Below are 18,627 nucleotides of genomic sequence, written 5' to 3' on the forward strand. Positions count from 1 at the left end.
TCTAATTATTGTTAGCTTTTTACTTGATGACAATCGTCATTACTGTCACGTCTTATTTTCCTCTTATTTTATTTATCTTTTTTCCAGCCCGAAGTAAACAAATGAATAAGTAAAAACGGTAAGCTGCTTTATGAATCACTCAGTTCAGTTCATCTAGTCCTCTGTGTGGCGTATTACGTCAACATCTGTGCTCTTTGCTTTTTACTGGAAATAAACGTAAGGCTAATGCTGCCATCTAGTGGTGACATCAAATAGTGCGAGTATCAGTTTGCATTCTGATCTAAAAATATCCAGTGTAGAACTTATTTGAGCACTTATCTTGTGACTGTGCACAAACGAAGGGCATTTGATTCAGAAGTGTTTTTTTCGTATGAGTTTAACTTAAAACAGAAATGGGTCCAGTTTTTGTAAATTGCTTTACATTTGTTTGGATTCCATAGAAACCCGAGGCACTTCCACTAAAGGGTGAGTGAAAGCTCTTTGCTGACATTTCTATAAGCAACACTGCTCATTTCATATACGCAAGGGGTTTGAATAAAGTTAACTTCTGTTTGCTTGCCATGCTCTCATTGGTTTTACTTTATAGGACTGATTGTAGGGTGTTATGTCCAAGGACACATTTCCATTCTCCTCTACCTCACTGCGCTCTCTCAGACTGGAGCAGGAGCTCCAGGATTGGGAGGATGAACGGCGAGCTTTGGCTCATAGGAGAGCCATGATCCGGCCTCCGCTGCCTCGGGCCCCCCGACTCCCTCCCAGGCAGCAGCGGATCCAAGAGGTCAAAGCCCCTCCACCCCAGATCCGCTGCAGAGACACCAGCATCCACAACACCTTCATGTGCGGAGACATAAAGGGAGTCTACGCTGTGCTGAAAGACCCTGCAATGGTCAACGCCCTGATGGAGACGGTGCATGAGGAGATGGTTTGGGCTCCGGAAATGGGTATGCCTCAGAGATTTTAGTTTATATTATTAATTTCAGTGCTAGCAGTGCCGGTAACGCTGCTGCTTTCCTCAGGCATGTGGACGCTGAGCTCCAAGGTGAAACAAACATCGGCCCTGCGCCTGGCTGCCAGCCGGGGTCACGCAGCGTGTGTGGAGGAGCTGCTGTTTCGTGATGCTGAGGTGAACGCCAACCCTGGAGGCAACACGGCACTCCACGACGCCTGCATAGGCGGCCATCCTGTCTGCGTTCAGCTGCTGCTGACCCATGGAGCAGATCCTGATGTGCTGGCAGCAGATGGCAGTGCTCCTCTTCACCTCTGTACCTCTGCCCAGTCATTCCAGTGAGTGGTCAAACCATTTATACTGTAAATCACATGCATCAAACTCTTTTTTTTTTTAGATAAAATCTGATGAAATCTGGTTTGCACACACTTAAACCAAACCTTTTTTTAAGCACCTTTGTGATTCAGTTTCAGCTTTTAGATTCTGAATCAGTCTGATCAACTTTGAATAAAGTTAGGATTCTTTTTGTGAAAATGTCTCATTTGTATCCTTCAGCCACAGTTTGCTGACAATTATAAAATCTACTCCATGGCACAGTGCAGATTGGAGCTTAAAAAGTATTATTTCCTCCATACAGGAAGACTGTATGGAGAATCAGTCTGAATCCATACAGACTGATTCAGACTGATTCTGAATCAGTCTGATCAACTTTGAATAAAGTTAGGATTCTTTTTGTTTTGTTTTTGTGAAAATGTCTCATTTGTATCCTTCAGCCACAGTTTGCTGACAATTATAAAATCTACTCCATGGCACAGTGCAGATTGGAGCTTAAAAAGTATTATTTCCTCCATACAGTGAGAAAGCATAGAGCTTTTTTTCTGAGAAAAACATCCAGACGTGGCTAAAATCTTCCAGGATTGTTTGGGTTAATGACCAGTTACTGTTTGATGAGAACAAGTCAAACTTTTTGCCAAAATTATAAATGATATGCACATCACGGGGGGAAAAAACACTATACCAGCATCATGTTATGGGGTTACTTCTCAGTTTTAGTTAAAACATTCATTTGTTTGCTCGAAAGCTGGAGGAACAGTTCATTTTTCTACAACCGAATCGGTTCGAACATCCAACCAAAACAACAAAAGAATAACTTTTTTCATGAAGTAATGAAACTGATTCACATCTATCAAATTTTAGATATGAATGTGAGGAAATTTGAGAACTTTTGGAAAGTTTTGGAAAATAACTTTTTATCAAATCAAGATGTGGGATCCTGAACCCAAGAGGATTGAATACCGAAATTGAATCAAAGAAAATATGTTTACTGTTGTTCAAATTTATCCATGTAGCTGTATTCATTTATTTTATTTTTTTTACTTAACCCCCAACATATTTGATTGTTTTTAACTTGAATTGCACAGGATGCGTCACTTATGCAGGGAAAAGTTTTAAAGTGATTTATGATCTCATATTTTTATACCATAAAAAAAAAACAGGAGCATGTAAACATGAATGTCCAAATACGGCATCACTTTTGTGTCTAACGTTAAGAAAAACTCTAATGCATAGATAATCAGGATGTGACTGTTCCCCAGCTGTGCTAAGCTGCTTTTAGAAGGAGGCGCAGACATCAACGCGCGGAGCCGGGAGTCGAGGCTCACCGCTCTGCATGTGGCTGCTCAGCGAGGCCTGGAGGAGCACGTCCAGCTCTTCCTCAGCCACGGCGCCGATGTTTTAGCCACCAATCGAGAGGGGGAGACCCCCCTGAATGCAGCTTGCTCCGGAGCCGAGAGGCCGTCCGAAGCTGGGCGGTACCTCCGTGTGATCCAGCAGCTGCTGGATGCAGGAGCTAATTCCCAAACTGCAGGCAGGAAGCAGCACAGCCCGCTGCACAACGCCTGCGCAAACTGCTGCTGCAGGATTGTGGACATCCTCCTGCAGCATGGAGCGAAGGCTGATGTTGAGAACTGTGCGGGATACACACCAATGGACTGCCTGCTGCAGGTACCAGACTGTTTGCATAACAACAGGGACAACATAGGTACTAATTTTAAGCCAGAAAGCAGAATAAACGCTGTTTTTGTTGTTGTTTTTTAAGGTTGTGGAAGATTACCCGACTCAGCAATCTGAAGCTGTAGCGCGATCCCTTCTGAACTACGGAGCAAAACCTGCTTCACCAAAGGTTCAACCAACACTGAGCTGATCTACACACACAAAACAACACCTATTAAATGCATGTCTACTTTTTATTTTCATGAAAAACTGAATTAAAATTTAGACCTCTGCTTCTGATTCCTAAAAACTCTCAAGTCATCTTAGAAAACTGACAGCTCTTTCTGAGTCTACTGCTTCACCAGTTTCCTCTTTTAGATATGAAACTCTAAAACCAGCTTTGTGTCTATATAGAACAAATAACTTATTTTAAATTGTTAAAACTTTACTGGCAACCCTGCTTTTTTATAACACCAAAGCAAAAACTGCACTATGATCCAATTGGTGCCAACGGTTGGAGGCTGTGTGGCGTTCAGGGCTGGACCATTGGCATGATTTTGGGAATGCCCAAAAGTTTCCGCCTGACATAGCAGCCCTTCCCAAGCAACTCAGCTCCTTCAGACTAGCCAGCAGCAATTAGCAGACACCTGGTGCGTATCTGCTTATTATACCAGCTACTTCTTTCTGCAACGCTGTTAAAAACATTGTTTAAGGGTTAATAGAAGAGTCATGTTGTGATGACTTCCTGAAGCCGGAGTTTCAGAAAGAGCAGGAGATTCTTAAAGAGACAGAGGCCCAATTTCAAGGCGCTAAATTATTAAGTCAAATTTCTTTTAAGTCATAACATCTGAAGGCAACGTAGTTACAGGATTGTGCTGTAAAATGGCAATGTGACTGGAAAATATATAATTATGCCCCTTTAAGTAGTAAATTTGTATTTCTGAAAAAAAAAAAGAATTAAAAAACCTTTACAAAGAATTAAAAGACCTTTAAAAAGAAACAGATTGTTCCCCTTATTTGGCTGACTACAACAACCCATATTTACAGAAATAAATAGGGTTTATTTACCTGATCTGGTGTCAGGTTTGTGAATTGACTGAACGTTGATCCGCCCCAGATGCTGAAACAGCTGGCCTCGTATCCTGATGTTCTGGGCGTGATGCTGAACTCGTACACATCCATCCCGCCCTGTGATTGGTCAGACTCCCTGCCTCCTGACGCGGTGAGCTCTCTGAGGTGTTAAATCCGCTCTCTCGTCGTTTGCTCTCATGTCTCTGTTTCTGCCCGCAGCTTTCCCAGGAGCACCTGATGTTTCTCCGCTCGCTGCGTCAGAGGAGCGCTCAGCCTCGGTCCCTGCAGCATCTCTGCCGTTGTGCTGTGCGTCGGCATTTAGGAGCCCGCTGTCACTCAGCTGTATGTGAGCTGGACGTTCCTGGCTCTGTGAGGGAATATCTGCTGCTCTGTGACAACAAGACACTCCAGTAAATATTGATGTTGTCATATCATCTTAAAACTTATTACTATTGATTCTAAATCCAAATTGTCACATGAAGGCTGCTTGGTAGTGCCGTGGATAACACTGACTCCTCAAAATGTAAATTATTCTTTAGTTCTTACAAGAGATGCTGCCTGAAAAGTTGGCGTCGGTCACTCAGCCCCACGTGTGTCAAAGTCAAGGCTGGTGGGCCAAATCTGGCCCGCCATAGCTTTTTATGTGGCTCTCTAAATTAGACTAAACACTAAATGTGCTTACATATCATGTTATCAATCAAATCAATGCAGTTTTTATCCGTTTACTGCCAAATTATATCAATCAATTCCTCCAGTTTCTTGGGAACTATCGTGGTAATTCATGCAAAATCAACTTAACTTGTTTGTGCTAATTCACAATTGGGAGTTTATTGCAGATTTTTATCAGAAATTGTCAAAAACTTTCTTACGTTTACTGGCCTCAGCCTTAACTGATGTCAGATTATAGTCTGTGATCTGTATAAAAAGTCCCGTTTACCGTTATAAATAAGTACCAATATGCCAAATATTTCCAAATTAGTACCACAAACACTTAGATTTTTATTACAAAAAAAAATCACAAAAAGTATCAGGAAATCCTGGAGGTTAAATAATGTTATTTAATTGTAATAATTTATTGATATTTTAACAGTTTATGAACATATTTTATCAATACACCGGGTTTAGAGCTGCCAGAATAAAGCTGGGTTAATACAAATGCATGCCACACTTTTCAGATTTTTGCTGGAAAAGGCAAAAAGAAAGGAAAATACAAACTTTTCCTTTCGCTGTATTTTTAAGGACTATTTTTCTTTGGTTTATTGTATTGAAAATCAAAAATTACATTGAAGTTTGTGGTTGTAAAAGGACAAAATATGAAAAGATTTAAGTGGTGTGCATTTGCAAGAACTGCAGGATAACTTCTGCAGGGTTCTCACTGCATTTATTATCAGTTATTTGTCTGGCAGCATTATTTTTGTGCAATAGGCCATTTTGTTTTTCATTGTTTGCTTTGCAGATCCTCATTTCCTACATTGCAAGTTTTCTTTTAAAGATTATGTCATAATAAAGTACTCAGATGTTATGTGCTTTATTTTTCAAATGAAAATAAAATATTAAGCACTGATTATTCTTGTTGCTGGTGCACTTTTTCCTTCCACTTAACTTTTTATAAATATGCTTAGGAACAGGCCTCTGAGGAGCCAGGTTCTTTTGTGACGCAGTAATTAATGTAAAAATGATTAAGCATTAATAGCATAGAAATGAATATTTTAGAATTCTGAAGTTTGTTTTGAAATATTCTTTTTTCATTATTTTATGTCCTAATTTTCTGACGTGTTGAATTGTCATTATCTGCAAGCTATAATAATCAAAATGACAAGAAATAAATGCTTTAATTTTTCACTCTGTATGTAAAGGAGCAAAATATATTAAAATTTCATACTTTTTTATTTTTATTTTATTTTAGATCTTCCTGTACATAAACAAAACTTTACTGCTCTTTTCTGTGGAATCCTATGGCGCTCCCCAACTAAAGGAGGCTTAAATACTTACTTTCTGACACCCTGCCTTCAGAAAGTCATCACAAACATCACAAAAACATTCCTCCATTAAGCCGTTAACAACATGGGAGATTAAAGAATTTCTCAAGCGTCCGTGAAAGAGTCAAAGAAATACTCCAGGTACATTTTGATGAAAGAATACCACTATAAAATTATGTAAAGCTAAAAAAAAGTCACTTTTACACAATACTGCCCCTTTAAATGAAGCAACTCAAGGTGGGTAGAGCATCCAGAAATTGAAGTCAAGAGTAGGGTTACTTTTAAATAGTATTACTCAAGTAATGTAGCTGTTACTATCAAAGGTGAGTAGAGCACCTGAACATCTTTAAAATTGTACCCAGGTAAAACCAACACAACCTCAACATATTTTTCACTTAAACAAAAGTAAACGTTCCAATGGTAGAAATGGTTTTTTAAAAATGGTTAAAAAGACAACTCTAGTGCTGAGCAATCAATAGTAACATCTGAGTTACTATTTAAAAGAAAACTTTTTTCCAAAAAAAAGTTAGTCTTGTAAATGTAACTAGCCACTACCCACTTCTGTTTAAAACAAAACAGCAAAGCAACAATCTACACTGGACGAAGTTTGACTGGCTAGCAGCTATAGTTTTCTTGAAGTTATGTACTTTGGTATTTCTTTCCTTGCTGCTCTGCTGTAACGTAAAGGTAACAGGGGGAGGAGCAACAGGCGTGCCCCGTTTCCATAACAATCGCTCCCACCTCCGGCTGGTGACGTAACCGAGCCTGCACTGTTATTATTCTGTGGTTTCTGAGCCGTAGCTGCTAAGTAAAACTGAGCCTGGTGTTTCAACATGCTTTGACTTTACAGCTGTCAGGTAAGGCCACCCAAAATACAGCTTATTAAGGACTTTTAGATGTTTGCTCGAAGCCTGCGTTCAATGTGAAAACTGTTGCGACAGAAGGAAGCGAGCTGTGCGGCACGTAAACAGCGGAAGGTCGTTTTTCATCAAGCTAGGAAGGCTAGCTGGTAAGCTAAGGAGCTAATAAGAGCAGAATGACAGTCTGACAAGTAAGTAGAACAAAAGTATAGTTTCCTTATTCTTGGAATAAAGGCTGGTTATGGAGGAACAATATAAACGGCTCGACGAACAATGTTGACAGTCACTGAATGTAGCTTGTCTGAATAAGAAACAGCTGCTGCGGAGCTTTTTAAAGGGAACCAGTCGCGTTCTTCCTGACTTTTTAATCTGTAAAGTGGTCTTAAAATAAATTACGTCTGCTTGAATGTATTTATATCACAGTCTTTGTCTGTGTGTTACGTTAAATACGTTAGCTTTTAAGAATGTCATCTGTTTAACTGGTTCCTCCAGTTTTTCCTCACTTCTCCGTCCCGTTTTTTTTTATTTAAAAAAACAAGAATCTCTATTTTTGTCATGCATTAAATGGTCTTAAATTATATATGCAGTCATTGTCCTCTAAATACATTTGCTCTTAGTCCACATTTTGGTCCTGTCAAAAAGTGAGAATGAAGTAATTCAGTTAATACGCAGTCAAAACATTGTAATAGTGTATTTGTAGAAAATAAACATAAAGACTCATACATTAATGCAAATGGAGACAATTTGTCTGAATTTGTGTTGCTAGTTTGTTTTTCTAACCAAAGTCCAACAGCTATCATTTATTGCCCTAACATCTCTTGCATATCTTAGGATTGTTTTTTGGCCGCTATAACCGTATAATAACTGTGAGTTAAATTATCTTTGTTTTTCAAAAAAATAAAAAGAACTAACAAGTAATTTTATTTTTATTTAAATATATTGTTCTTATCCAGACCCCAGAAATGTATTATTACTGCAGTTAAATTATTAGAAAAGTTATTACAACATTTTGATGTATATTTGTTCTAATTGACCTAAACAAAAATAACAGGATATTTGCTAAATATGCTAGTTTTCAACATTTTTAGCAGGCTTCTTTCAGACATCTGACTGTCAGTGCCCAGCATCAGATGCAGGAGGAATACTTTCTCTTGTACCTCATTAGAAGGAAGTTAAATTAATAAAATGGAGTGTTGGAAATATTGAAAATATCTTCCAGTTCCAGTTTTAAGTGTTTTTTACAAAATAAAGTTACAACATATTACAAATATATTACTTGAAAATGGTCTCAAAACAACAATATTACCATTTATCGCAACAATTATTGGGACAATATAACATCTAGCAAAATTAGCTATTGTGACAGGTCTCAATTTTTGAGTATTTTCCTGTTAAACATAAATATTACAATAAAAAAAATGAACTTGATCCTTACCTGTCCATCTTCTCCTTCAGGTTCAGAGAACAGAGATGGCGGTGTGTGCACTGACCATGTTGGAGGGGGTGGAGGAGGAGGCGGTGGCCGCGGGCGGCGCGCTGCTCCTCGCCCTGGCCCTCATCTTAGCCTGGCTTTCGACTCACGTCGCAGATCGGGGAGACCACATCCTGGGCACCATCCTCACCGTGGGCGCTCATGCCTCACTAATAGGACTGGGAGCCCACGATAACTACAGCGGCGGACCCAACGGCGCCGACGCCCCGGAGCAGCAGGCCGCCCAACCCGCACAGGAGAACAAGCCGGACGACAGGGAGCCTGTGAACGAGAGGGGAGAGGGCGACGCGGAGGCAGCCGAGGACGTCTGGACGGACCTGCGGCTGGACATACGGAGCAAACAGCCCCAGGCCGGAGCGCCGCACTCCTCTGACGGAGAGGAGGACGACGCCGACGAGAATGACGATGAGGACGAGGAGTTAAAAGGGGTAGACAGACATCCGGTGAAGGCCGTTCTGAGTCTGAGAACCACCGTCCCGTGTGCTTCCACCACCACTTCCATCTCCGTCCGGCTTAAGTTTTTAAACGACACAGAGGAGGTTGCCGTTGTAGAACCAGAAGATACCGTGGGAATACTGAAAAGGTTTGTCAATGAAAAATGCCCAACAGAAAATAATAAACATACATTTTATTTGTATAGTGCTTTTCTAAACACACTTTAAAATAATCAAGTAAAATTACAAGCAGAACACCAAGTACATCAGACAAAATCATAAACACATAAATACAGGGCACATTAAAAAACACACTATAAGCATCAAGCTTAGATGCCAGAATGCTCTAACATTTTGGTAAACAAAGACCGACTCTCCCAAAGCCTCTGTGCAGGTTTTGCTTCGTTAACACAAAAATATGAAAGCTGAACTTGTTTTCTGCAGACCACATCGACAGGCCTGCAGGGAGAGACAAATATACTTTTTTATGTAATCATGAGGATTTCATTTATTCAACATTTTACATGTGTCTACAAAAACAAGCTCATTCTTTGTTGTTTTACCTCAAGTCTGTCTGCCAAAGAACATTTAAAGGGGACTTATTATGCGAAATTCACATTATGCAAGTTTCATAATTCCATTCGAGTTTCTGCTGCTTCTAAAAACAGATCAAGTGCTCAATAAAAACACAAGGCTCTTTTTTGGGAATAAGTTAATGTTTTTTGATGTCTGAAAAATAACCCTTTTCAAAAACGTCCCAAATGTGACATAGCGAATCAGCAGGCACTACCCCTCACATAACAACCTCAGCGAAGCCCATCCCGTTACCTAGCAACCCAAGCTGAGCTCCAGCAATTTTGGTCAGCTGATTTGTCACCGCTGTGTGTTCTGTATAATGGCTGCTGGAAAATAAAAAATGCTTTGTTGTTGACTTACCATCCAGAAACCACTTGCTGCATTGTAGTTGTGCAGGAGGCTTCACTCCTGTTTTCCAAAGATGTACGGTTGTCTGCCGTTTGCAGCCATTTTCACGTGCCAGTGTAAACGTCGAGTTTGGGGGCCGTGGCCAGCAGCAGCTTATTTGGATTTAAAGTGACAAGACGTCCTGAAACAGCTCATTCTGAAAGAAGCTCTAAATATTAAAAATCTCATCCAAGAATGATTTTGTGCAAAAAATGTAAAACATATTTTGAAAAGCATATAGATTTTTCATAACATATTCAAGGAAGCATATTAGGTCACCTTTAAGATTTCCTAAAAATGCATTAATTCCTCTAATGCATCTTTTAATCCATTTTCTCTCCTTTTCCCAGCAAATGTTTTTCAGGACGGGAGCATCAGGTGAAACTAATCTACCGAGGCCAGTTGCTGCAGGATCCCAAGAGGACACTGTTCTCCTTAAACATCACAGACAACAGCGTGATCCACTGCCACATCTCCCAGGCCGTGCAAGGACCGAACCCGGAGGAAGGGTCCCAGCCCGGGGCGGGGGCCGGCCCTGGGGCGTCTGGAGGATTCAGGTCGGCCAGCGTGGCCATCAGCACCAGCAGCCTGCTGGTGCCCGTGTTCGTGGTGATCCTGGCTGTGGTCTGGTACTTCCGCATCAACTACAGGCAGTTCTTCACGGCCCCGGCGACCATCTCCCTGGTGGGAGTCACTGTGTTTTTTAGCTTTCTGATATTCGGAATGCACAGCCGCTGAGAAGACCAGACATGGTTCGAGGCTACAGCACATTACGAAGTGCGGGAAACAAAAAAATAACTGCAGCAAAGAGATGGACTAAATAAAAAAACAGAGGCTTGAGTACCAAAAAAAAAAAAAAAAAAAGGCTGCAGCTTGTTAAATGTGCGCGTGTTTGGCAGGGGGCAAAGTGAGCCTGTTTGAACACATACCAAGAAAAATAAAAAGTATGGTCTAAGCGCAGTGGAAGAGGATTTAACTGGAGCATTATTTAGCAACACTCTGGCTTCATCTCATCTTTTGTTGGTAGATTTATCAATCTCTCGTGTGTTACTCTTTATTTCGGAAGAAAAAAAATTATGTTTCAAGAAAAAAAACATCTAAAAACACTGTTGCGCTTTACAAGTTTGCCTCCTATGTTATAGTATTAGAATAAAAGCTTTCTGTGGATGAAAAACTGTCCAGCCGTCTCAGATCGAGGCGAAGACATTTCTTTTTGCTGCTTTGCATCGGTACCTTAAACATCTGCTAGACATAACACGTTTCGGAGAGAGACTGTAAATATGTTGTATTTTCTGTAAATAAAATAGAGTACATCTGCTGAAACTACATCTGGCACTTAGACTCGCAGTGGGATATTCTTCCTGATCAATACTGGACTTGTCTTGTTTCAGCTGTATCTGGAATTAAAGAATTTCCAGCCAAGTCAGTTTCATTCGCCTGAATCTGTTGGGTGCAATAAATGTTTATTTAGAAACATGATAGCATTGAAGGGGGGGGGGAAACAGTCACATTTAGATACATGACACTCATCTGTGCTTGATAAATATCGGTCGATATTGCATTTTCATTTTAATGCACATCAGCTGTTGGTTTCATTCACAAAAGCGCCAGAAGCAAAGATTTGAAACGTCGGTGTTACAGTATATCTACTAGTGCACATCACGAGCCTCAGCCGATTGTCGCCTTCACATACGAACCAGATACAGTTCTGATCAGAAGTTTACATGCTCTGGGTCCTTTTTGCATTTGAAACAAACATAATTTTTCAAAGCGAGAACAAGGCACTCAGGCTGAAACAATTGTGATTAATCGATAATTTAAATAATCGGCAACTAATTTAGTGATCGATTGTTAAATTTAGCACACAAACTCTAAAACATGCAATTTGCTGAAAAAAAACAGCACATTCAGAGCACATAGAAGAAAAAAAAACAAGAAGTTTTGCAATTATTAATCAGTTAACGTAAATAATCCAAAATAAGTTTTAGCTGCAGATGGATTATTTGCATTTGCTACAAATATGCAGTGCTATTGGATTTTAATCAGAAAATGTTTTCTTATCGAAAAGTAACTGAATTATTTGCACTCCTATGCATTTCTAATATTGTATCAAACAAATCTGAGTTACATAAAAATTAAAGTTAAGTGTTGAGAATATTGTTCAATCTAGAAAAAAAAAAAAAAAACAGCAACATGGTGAAAATAAAAATCAACACAATTGGGTGATTCAACAGCACACATTTCCAAGCAGGTTTAGGAATAGCTATAACGAGAATCTTCGACAAATCATTAAAAGTCCAGAATTAATTACCCAGTTACTCGGATAATGATGGGATGCAAGTCTCTGATCAGCACTGTAACTGAAAATGAGCCTCATTTGAGAAACCAGCTCCTGACATGACTGACTTTTTGGTCAAATGGTATCATAATATCAATATGGCAACAAACCAAAGTCTTTCTGGTTGGTTAAGAACTACAGCATGATTACTAATAATAAAAAAAACAAAAAACAGCATATGTATATATAATCACAGAACACAGACCCGTCGCACTTACTGCAGCACCCATATATTTTCTGTCATTCATAAACAGAAAGTGCCTGAAAAAATATAAACATAAAAAATACACTGGACTTCTGCTTCAGTTACGCTACTAAATGTTTTTTAAATGTGCCATAAAAGGCCCTCAGAAATACATGAACATCACTATAAATGCACTCACAAAACCACATTCATGTAAACGCAGGTAAATTTCTAAAATGGCCAAAGTCCTTCCATAAAATGTCACATTTCATGATTTTGTGAAAAGACTGCACATGCACACACACACACACACACACATATCCAAGTGACGTTCACACTGAATGCAAATCAGCCCACAGATACACACAATTGTGCAATACAATGCCAGTATTAAGCCACTGATGAGTACAGAGTGCTTCCTCAGTACTTTGGTTTAAATGGAGCAGAATAAAAGCAGGAAGTCACAAAGAACTGAAGATGCCACAAAGCAAAGTAAAGAAAGTTTTTCATGAATTCACTAACAATCATATTTTTTTTTTCAAATTTGTACACAAATTCAAAATTATTTATATTCTATATAGTATATTTAGGAAACATGTTATAAATTATGAGTGCACAAAGGTTTTTCTCCTTAAATGTGACATTTATCCTGCATTCATCTGATAAAAACTTAAATTAAACAGCTACTTTGTACGCAAACAACACCAAGCATAACCAAAAATCAACATAAAACACGGTGGTGGCAGCATCATGATCTGGAATTTGTTATTGAATAATGATTATTTTTTTAGCTAAAACATAGAAAGCCGAAAAGGGATTACAGCAGAACTAAATCCTGCAGAAATCCTGATGGATTTAGAAAACTTCTGCAAGGAGTCGCACTTACTGCAGCACACATATATTTTCTATCTATATTTTTCTGAGAAATGTGGCATGCTGAAAGTTAACCAAAAGGTGCTTTAAAAAATAAAAAAAATCAAGTAAAATTTTGGGTGTGCGCACACCGTTTCAGCACCCCCAAAAAACAGTGCTTCTCAAGCAAGGACCCACATTGATAGTTACTTCTATTAAAGATTTGTTACATTTCTAATTACACAAGATATGCGTCGCATTAAAGGTGAAAAGAAGTTTGAAATCTAGATTCACTGCAAAGATGTCAAAATGGGTTCGACAACTCTGACAAGGAGCTACATAATTTTTTTTTCTATGTAGTAAATCATAATTATTATTTGATCTCTTTTTTACTTCTTTTAAGAAATATGTAAAACTTATCAGCAAAGTTGTTTTTGGGTTCAATTAGGCAACATGAAATTGATTGAGAAACCCCCTGATTTTCTAGTTCTATTAATGTAAAAATAAACCTAAAGCTTCTGGTATATAACTGGAATTGTGCCAGGAGAAGTAGATGAGTGAGAGTTTATGATGAAGAAGGAGGAGTCCTACATTCAAAGATAAGTCATATCCTAAACCTGTGCATGAAAAGCAGGTCCATGCTAGTTTAATTCATCATAGATGCTGGAAACAGAAGGTGCTGCTGTTTTGGGCTTCTTTTTTTTGGTTGATAAGTTGATATTACTCTGACTGCTGCTGCTGCTGCTGACTCCAGTCATATTTACTCCTCCCCCTCCACTGTTCAAGCTCAGATCCAACCTCTTCTTCTTTTTGGGCCTCCTGGAATCTGAGTGATTGGTGCCTGTGAGAGAAACGGATGCATTTATTTATAAAAACCCAAATCCTCAGGTTTTATTTAAAACTGATTGATGGCGTTGACATTTCCTTACTGGCTTTTGATGAGGCAGAGTCAGTGGGGGAGACGTCAGGGAAGTCCTCCCACTGCAGGCGGCTCAGTAAGGCCTGACCATTGGGAATGTCAAAGCTGTCGCCCTCCACATCAGCATCAGGAAGCGTCGGCCTGCACACACACACAAAAACAGTGAAAACACACACAGTAAAAATAAATTATTTAACATTTTATTGTGTTGAAAGTGTCAGAAACTATACTATGGATGCACCAATCTACTTTTCTCACTTCTGATGCCGATACAGACATTGAAGTTCTAGTATTGGCTGATACCGATCCGATGCAGAAAAACAGTGATTAAGGCAGGGGTGTCAAACCCAAATTTTTGTTTTGGGCCATGAATGGTCTTCAAAGGCCAGTTGTGCCAGAATGTATTGATAAAACCTGTTGGCAAACTGTTAAAATATCAATGAATTCTTAAAATTAAATGTTATTGAACATCTTTTCAGTCCCTCCAGGATTTTGTGATACTTTTTACTAATTTGGAAATATTTGCTCTTATTTATGCTGGTAAAGTTGCATTTACCTATATAAAATCTATATAAAAATGCATTTTTATATAGATCATGGACTATAATCTCATATCAATTAAGGCAGAGGCAGCTATTTAGTTCAAATAAGAAAGATTTTGACAATTTTTGAGAAAAACCTGCAATAAACTCCCAATTTAAAAAGTGAGGGGATTTGTTGATTTTGCGTTAATTTCCACGATAATTCTCAAGAAACTGGATCGACTGATGTAATTTGGCAGGAAACAAATAAAAACTACATTGATTTGATTGATCATATAATATTTAAGCACACTTGGTGTTTAGTCTAGAATCTAGAGGGCCACATAAAAAGATATGGCGGACCAGATTTGGCCCATGGGCCTCGAGTTTGACACATCTGGATTGAGACATTTCTTGAGCCAAACAAAACTGTTTTAAAACTATGGAGTACTTCTGATGACATTTAGCTTTTTTTGTACAAAACAGAATGCTATTCAATTAAAACATACTTTAAAGAGTTTTAAGTAAAACTTTGCCATCTTGTACTTTTATGAATCCAAAAAATTGTCACTTGGGGAATAAAAACAGAACATTTTTGAGGAAGGAGGCAGGGCAGACTCACGCGGACGGCCCCAGGAGGAACAACCTGATGGCCCTCCTCTGATCATCTGTGTGCTGCGGACATCGATGAGACCTGAAGGGACACAAGGCGGCATTACCAATCCATCCAAGGGCTTTTCTTTTCACCAACATGTCCCCTCATGCTCATCTATTTATGCTTACTTACTAGAAATGCATTTAAAGAATACAGATACACAAATAATTCAATTACTTTTTTTTAAGTATGAAACATGTTATTGCCTAAAATCCAATAACGGCAGAATCCTTTGCAGCAAAAAAATGCATCGGCAGTTAAACAAACACTTTTTCTTCCCATGGTGACTACCTTGTGCACATCTTCTTGGTGTGCTCAGAGATCACCCCACATTGCTGCAGAAACACATCACTTTCATTAATAATTTAAATTAAAGACCAGAAACATTAGTGCATGGTGCCATGAACGATGCTCACTGTTGTTAACAAAGATCTGATTTCATTTGGTCCCAAGCTTTCATAGCTGATGCCAGCATTGTAGTTGTACTGCTGAGAAAGACAAAGCCATCTGAAATCAGGACGGAAAAATATAGAATAAAAGTCACAAATGTCTGAAGATTTGTTACCTTGTAGGGATCCGAACCAAGGCTAGCCCCAAGCTCGCCTAAATGACACAAGAAATACATTTCAATATACTATAATTTAAAAAATGTATTGAGTGATGTTTAAGTTTTAAAAGTAGCTCTCCAGTTTCACTTTTTAAAGATGTAACTTTTTCATGGTCCCTTGTTTTAAAACCGTGAGTCTTAAATTCGTGACAAATCTTCCAGTATTTAATAAGCATAACTGAAAGTCAAATTTTAAAAAAAAGTGTAATGTGTAACTAATTAAACAATTTGCAAAAAAAATTATTCATGCTTAATCAGCATTTATAAAAACACACAAAAACATTTTCAATTCTCAAGTATTATAAACTAGTTTGCATTTTTTAAAAAAAGCAACTGGTCTTGACTGGTTACAGATTATGAGCTCAGATTAATCTTTTCCACTAAAACAGAATCTAATCTTGTGAGCCACTCACCATTTTTATGTTTCAGAGATTTGGATCTTCTTGGAGAGTTCTGATTCTGCAAAAGGAAAATGTAATAATTAAACTCCTACCTGTAATCAGAAAACGTTTACTCTGTGCCTAAGCACCACAACTAACTTGCCTTATCTGACCTTCTCTTCTTGGCTGCAAAAGATGCACAGTAAATGTGCTTAGTATGCAATATTCAGCATCAACAGAGTAATCTATGATGATTTTTAAGTTCTCACCTTTCTTTTCCGCTCCGTACGACCAATCGTTGTCGTTGAGGTCGTCGTTATCTTCCTGATCACTCTCAGATTTGCTGATGTTGTTACTGGTGGCTAATCTTTTAAAACCAAACAATTAACGAGATAACATTAAAGTTCAGAATTTCAAATGGGACACAAATCAGTTCCCGTCGTTGCTGACTGACCTGCGGTTAGCGATGCGGCTGCTGTTGCGTCCCATGCCGAGACATTTTTCCAGATGTGGAGCAAAGCGAGAAGCTGCTATTAACCTTTTGCAGTTGGGACATTCACACTCTTTATTCTTCCACTGATTAAACACCTGGCCAAATATGTCCACTCCTGGCTGATCCACTATTTCTGAATGAATAAACAGATACATATATGGTAAAAGAACCTGGTGACACTAGAGGGAAAACACTAGAAGGACTGGCCACCAACCAAACTCCTTTATGCTGTCTTGGTCCGTTTCATCCAAGAAGAAATAGCCCTGTTTGACGGCGCGATGCACCTCAAAACACAGGCCCAAACACGCATCTTCCACCAGCTCAGAGTACACGTCTTGGATCAGGGCCTGCAAAACAAACACCACAAAGTGCAAAACAGGAATTAAATACTCAAAAACAAACACAAAGAAATCTGTTTGAGGAAGAATCACCTCCAGCCTGGTGTTGTCTGGGCCTGAGAGGGGCTTTTCCTCCATTTTCATTTGAAAATCTGAGATGGACCTCTGGATCTTAAGATGATGACCTGGGAACATAAAGACAGACTTGAAGATACTTTGCAGTCATGTATTTTTTTTCCCAATAATAAATCCACACTGACCCCATTAAAAAAAACAGCTGAGCATTGGAGCTTGACTTTTGACAAAGCAGGATTTCTAAAAAAAAAAAAAAACAATATTTTCAAAACACCATCACAGCTGCTTTAGGATTTATTTTATTGATGAAATCACCAGAGGCTGAATCGAGCTGTTTGCAGATCATCAGCTTTATGCGTTTAACTCAGATTATTTTCAAACCATTATTGTTGCCAACATACATGGTGAACGTAAAGACAGTTAAAGCCTTCAGAACTTTAAATGGCACTAATTGATATTCTTGTTTGACTTTTTCTATTTGATTCCCAAAATCATTAAATAACTCATTAAAAAAAGAAGAAAACAACTCATTTCAAAAGAATGCTACTTCTTGTGATGTTACCAGAGATATGTGTGCTTTAAAGAGTTTATAAGACGATTTCATTGAGTAAATCACAACTTACATTAGGTATTGATATTAATGTAATATTATTCCACATGTGTCAAACTATACCTTTGGCCAGTTTGATTTATTCAACAGATATGTCTGATAAGTAGCTTTAAGAGTCCAAAATTTACTGTGAAATCACAGATTAAGTCAAACTGGTATCAGGATATCTAAATTTAAAGCAAACAGATAAATAAATTGTTTCATTTTGTCAAACATAAGAGATGGTCTAATCATATATATGGCATTATGTCGATAAAGACAATAAAAAGCCTGCCATTCATTTAAATAAAACGCAAAACTCACCTAAAATATTCACTACAGCTGTTATCTCATCAAAATCAATAACATAATCACATAAACGTTTTCAAAAATAAAAGAAAGATACATTTTTAAAAGCAACAAACTCACTTACCTGTCGTTTATGGTTTTTAAACGCTTGTCATCACCTTTTTTGGGGGCTAAAATGAGCGTCACTATCTTCTACTCCTGATAATTTACTAGATTAGTGTTTAACTTTGACAGGGTTTAAGCGATGCAAGTAAGACGAATTAATGAAGCAGCTGAGACCGAATTATAAATTAAACAGAAGGTGTTTCCTCTTACCCCGTCATACCTGAAACTCAGCCCGAATCTGGCAGTTTTCCTGAGGTAAACATAACCGGTTCCGTCCACATAAACTGTACAAGCAAATAAAAATAACTGCTCCTAGGCTGCCGCCATCTTTAATGCTGCAGGTAAAACAGTTTCCGCGTTTAATGGGGAAACTGTCGCAGGTGTAAGCTAGCTAAACTCAGACGTTAAGAAACCAGTTTCGCCGAAGAGGCCAACAGAAAAAAACACACACTGACAAACAGGAAGAGGATAAAAACCTTAGCAACCCACTAACTTCCGGTTTCAGTTTTACAAATAAAAGAGTTT

At 38.6% G+C, this 18,627-nt stretch overlaps 3 protein-coding genes across 17 annotated transcripts; 2 read left to right on the forward strand and 1 right to left on the reverse strand.

Moving 5' to 3' along the window:
- The first annotated feature begins 144 nt into the window (after nt 1-144).
- On the forward strand, nt 145-5,574 carry asb16 (ankyrin repeat and SOCS box containing 16). 4 transcript variants are annotated; one of them, XM_081610231.1, is made up of 7 exons: nt 145-465; nt 587-941; nt 1,017-1,284; nt 2,542-2,950; nt 3,045-3,128; nt 4,056-4,160; nt 4,229-5,574. In XM_081610231.1, the coding sequence occupies exons 2-7, from the start codon at nt 605-607 to the stop codon at nt 4,421-4,423; spliced, it is 1,398 nt and encodes a 465-aa protein (XP_081466357.1). In that variant the 5' UTR covers nt 145-465; nt 587-604; the 3' UTR covers nt 4,424-5,574. The 4 variants fall into 4 exon arrangements, with proteins under 4 accessions (XP_081466357.1, XP_008414494.2, XP_008414495.2 ...); XM_008416272.3 differs by having other exon boundaries at nt 599-941; XM_008416273.3 differs by having other exon boundaries at nt 599-941; nt 4,056-4,135; nt 4,229-4,379.
- Nucleotides 5,575-6,624: 1,050 nt separating this feature from the next.
- On the forward strand, nt 6,625-11,159 carry tmub2 (transmembrane and ubiquitin-like domain containing 2). 3 transcript variants are annotated; one of them, XM_008416281.3, is made up of 4 exons: nt 6,625-6,845; nt 6,930-7,039; nt 8,304-8,923; nt 10,088-11,159. In XM_008416281.3, exons 3-4 carry the CDS (start codon nt 8,319-8,321, stop codon nt 10,473-10,475), a joined length of 993 nt encoding a protein of 330 aa, XP_008414503.2. In that variant the 5' UTR covers nt 6,625-6,845; nt 6,930-7,039; nt 8,304-8,318; the 3' UTR covers nt 10,476-11,159. The 3 variants fall into 3 exon arrangements, with proteins under 3 accessions (XP_008414503.2, XP_008414505.2, XP_008414504.2); XM_008416283.3 differs by having other exon boundaries at nt 6,933-7,039; XM_008416282.3 differs by lacking the exon at nt 6,930-7,039 and having other exon boundaries at nt 6,626-6,845.
- Nucleotides 11,160-13,723: 2,564 nt separating this feature from the next.
- Nucleotides 13,724-18,592, reverse strand: atxn7l3a (ataxin 7 like 3a). Of its 10 annotated transcripts, XM_008416276.3 has the most exons (14): nt 18,122-18,585; nt 17,285-17,339; nt 17,118-17,209; nt 16,901-17,033; nt 16,648-16,819; nt 16,463-16,560; nt 16,357-16,379; nt 16,227-16,272; nt 15,772-15,809; nt 15,623-15,694; nt 15,498-15,541; nt 15,174-15,245; nt 14,041-14,171; nt 13,724-13,952 (listed from the first exon to the last, which is right to left on the reverse strand). In XM_008416276.3, exons 3-14 carry the CDS (start codon nt 17,166-17,168, stop codon nt 13,753-13,755), a joined length of 1,080 nt encoding a protein of 359 aa, XP_008414498.2. In that variant the 5' UTR covers nt 17,169-17,209; nt 17,285-17,339; nt 18,122-18,585; the 3' UTR covers nt 13,724-13,752. The 10 variants fall into 10 exon arrangements, with proteins under 10 accessions (XP_008414498.2, XP_081466361.1, XP_008414502.2 ...); XM_081610235.1 differs by having other exon boundaries at nt 16,901-17,209; nt 18,122-18,591; XM_008416280.3 differs by lacking the exon at nt 17,285-17,339 and having other exon boundaries at nt 15,623-15,691; nt 18,122-18,586.
- Nucleotides 18,593-18,627: the final 35 nt, after the last annotated feature.

Source organism: Poecilia reticulata, chromosome 8 (assembly GCF_904066995.2).
Source record: "Poecilia reticulata chromosome 8, P_reticulata-male-v2, whole genome shotgun sequence".
NCBI lineage: Eukaryota > Metazoa > Chordata > Actinopteri > Cyprinodontiformes > Poeciliidae > Poecilia > Poecilia reticulata.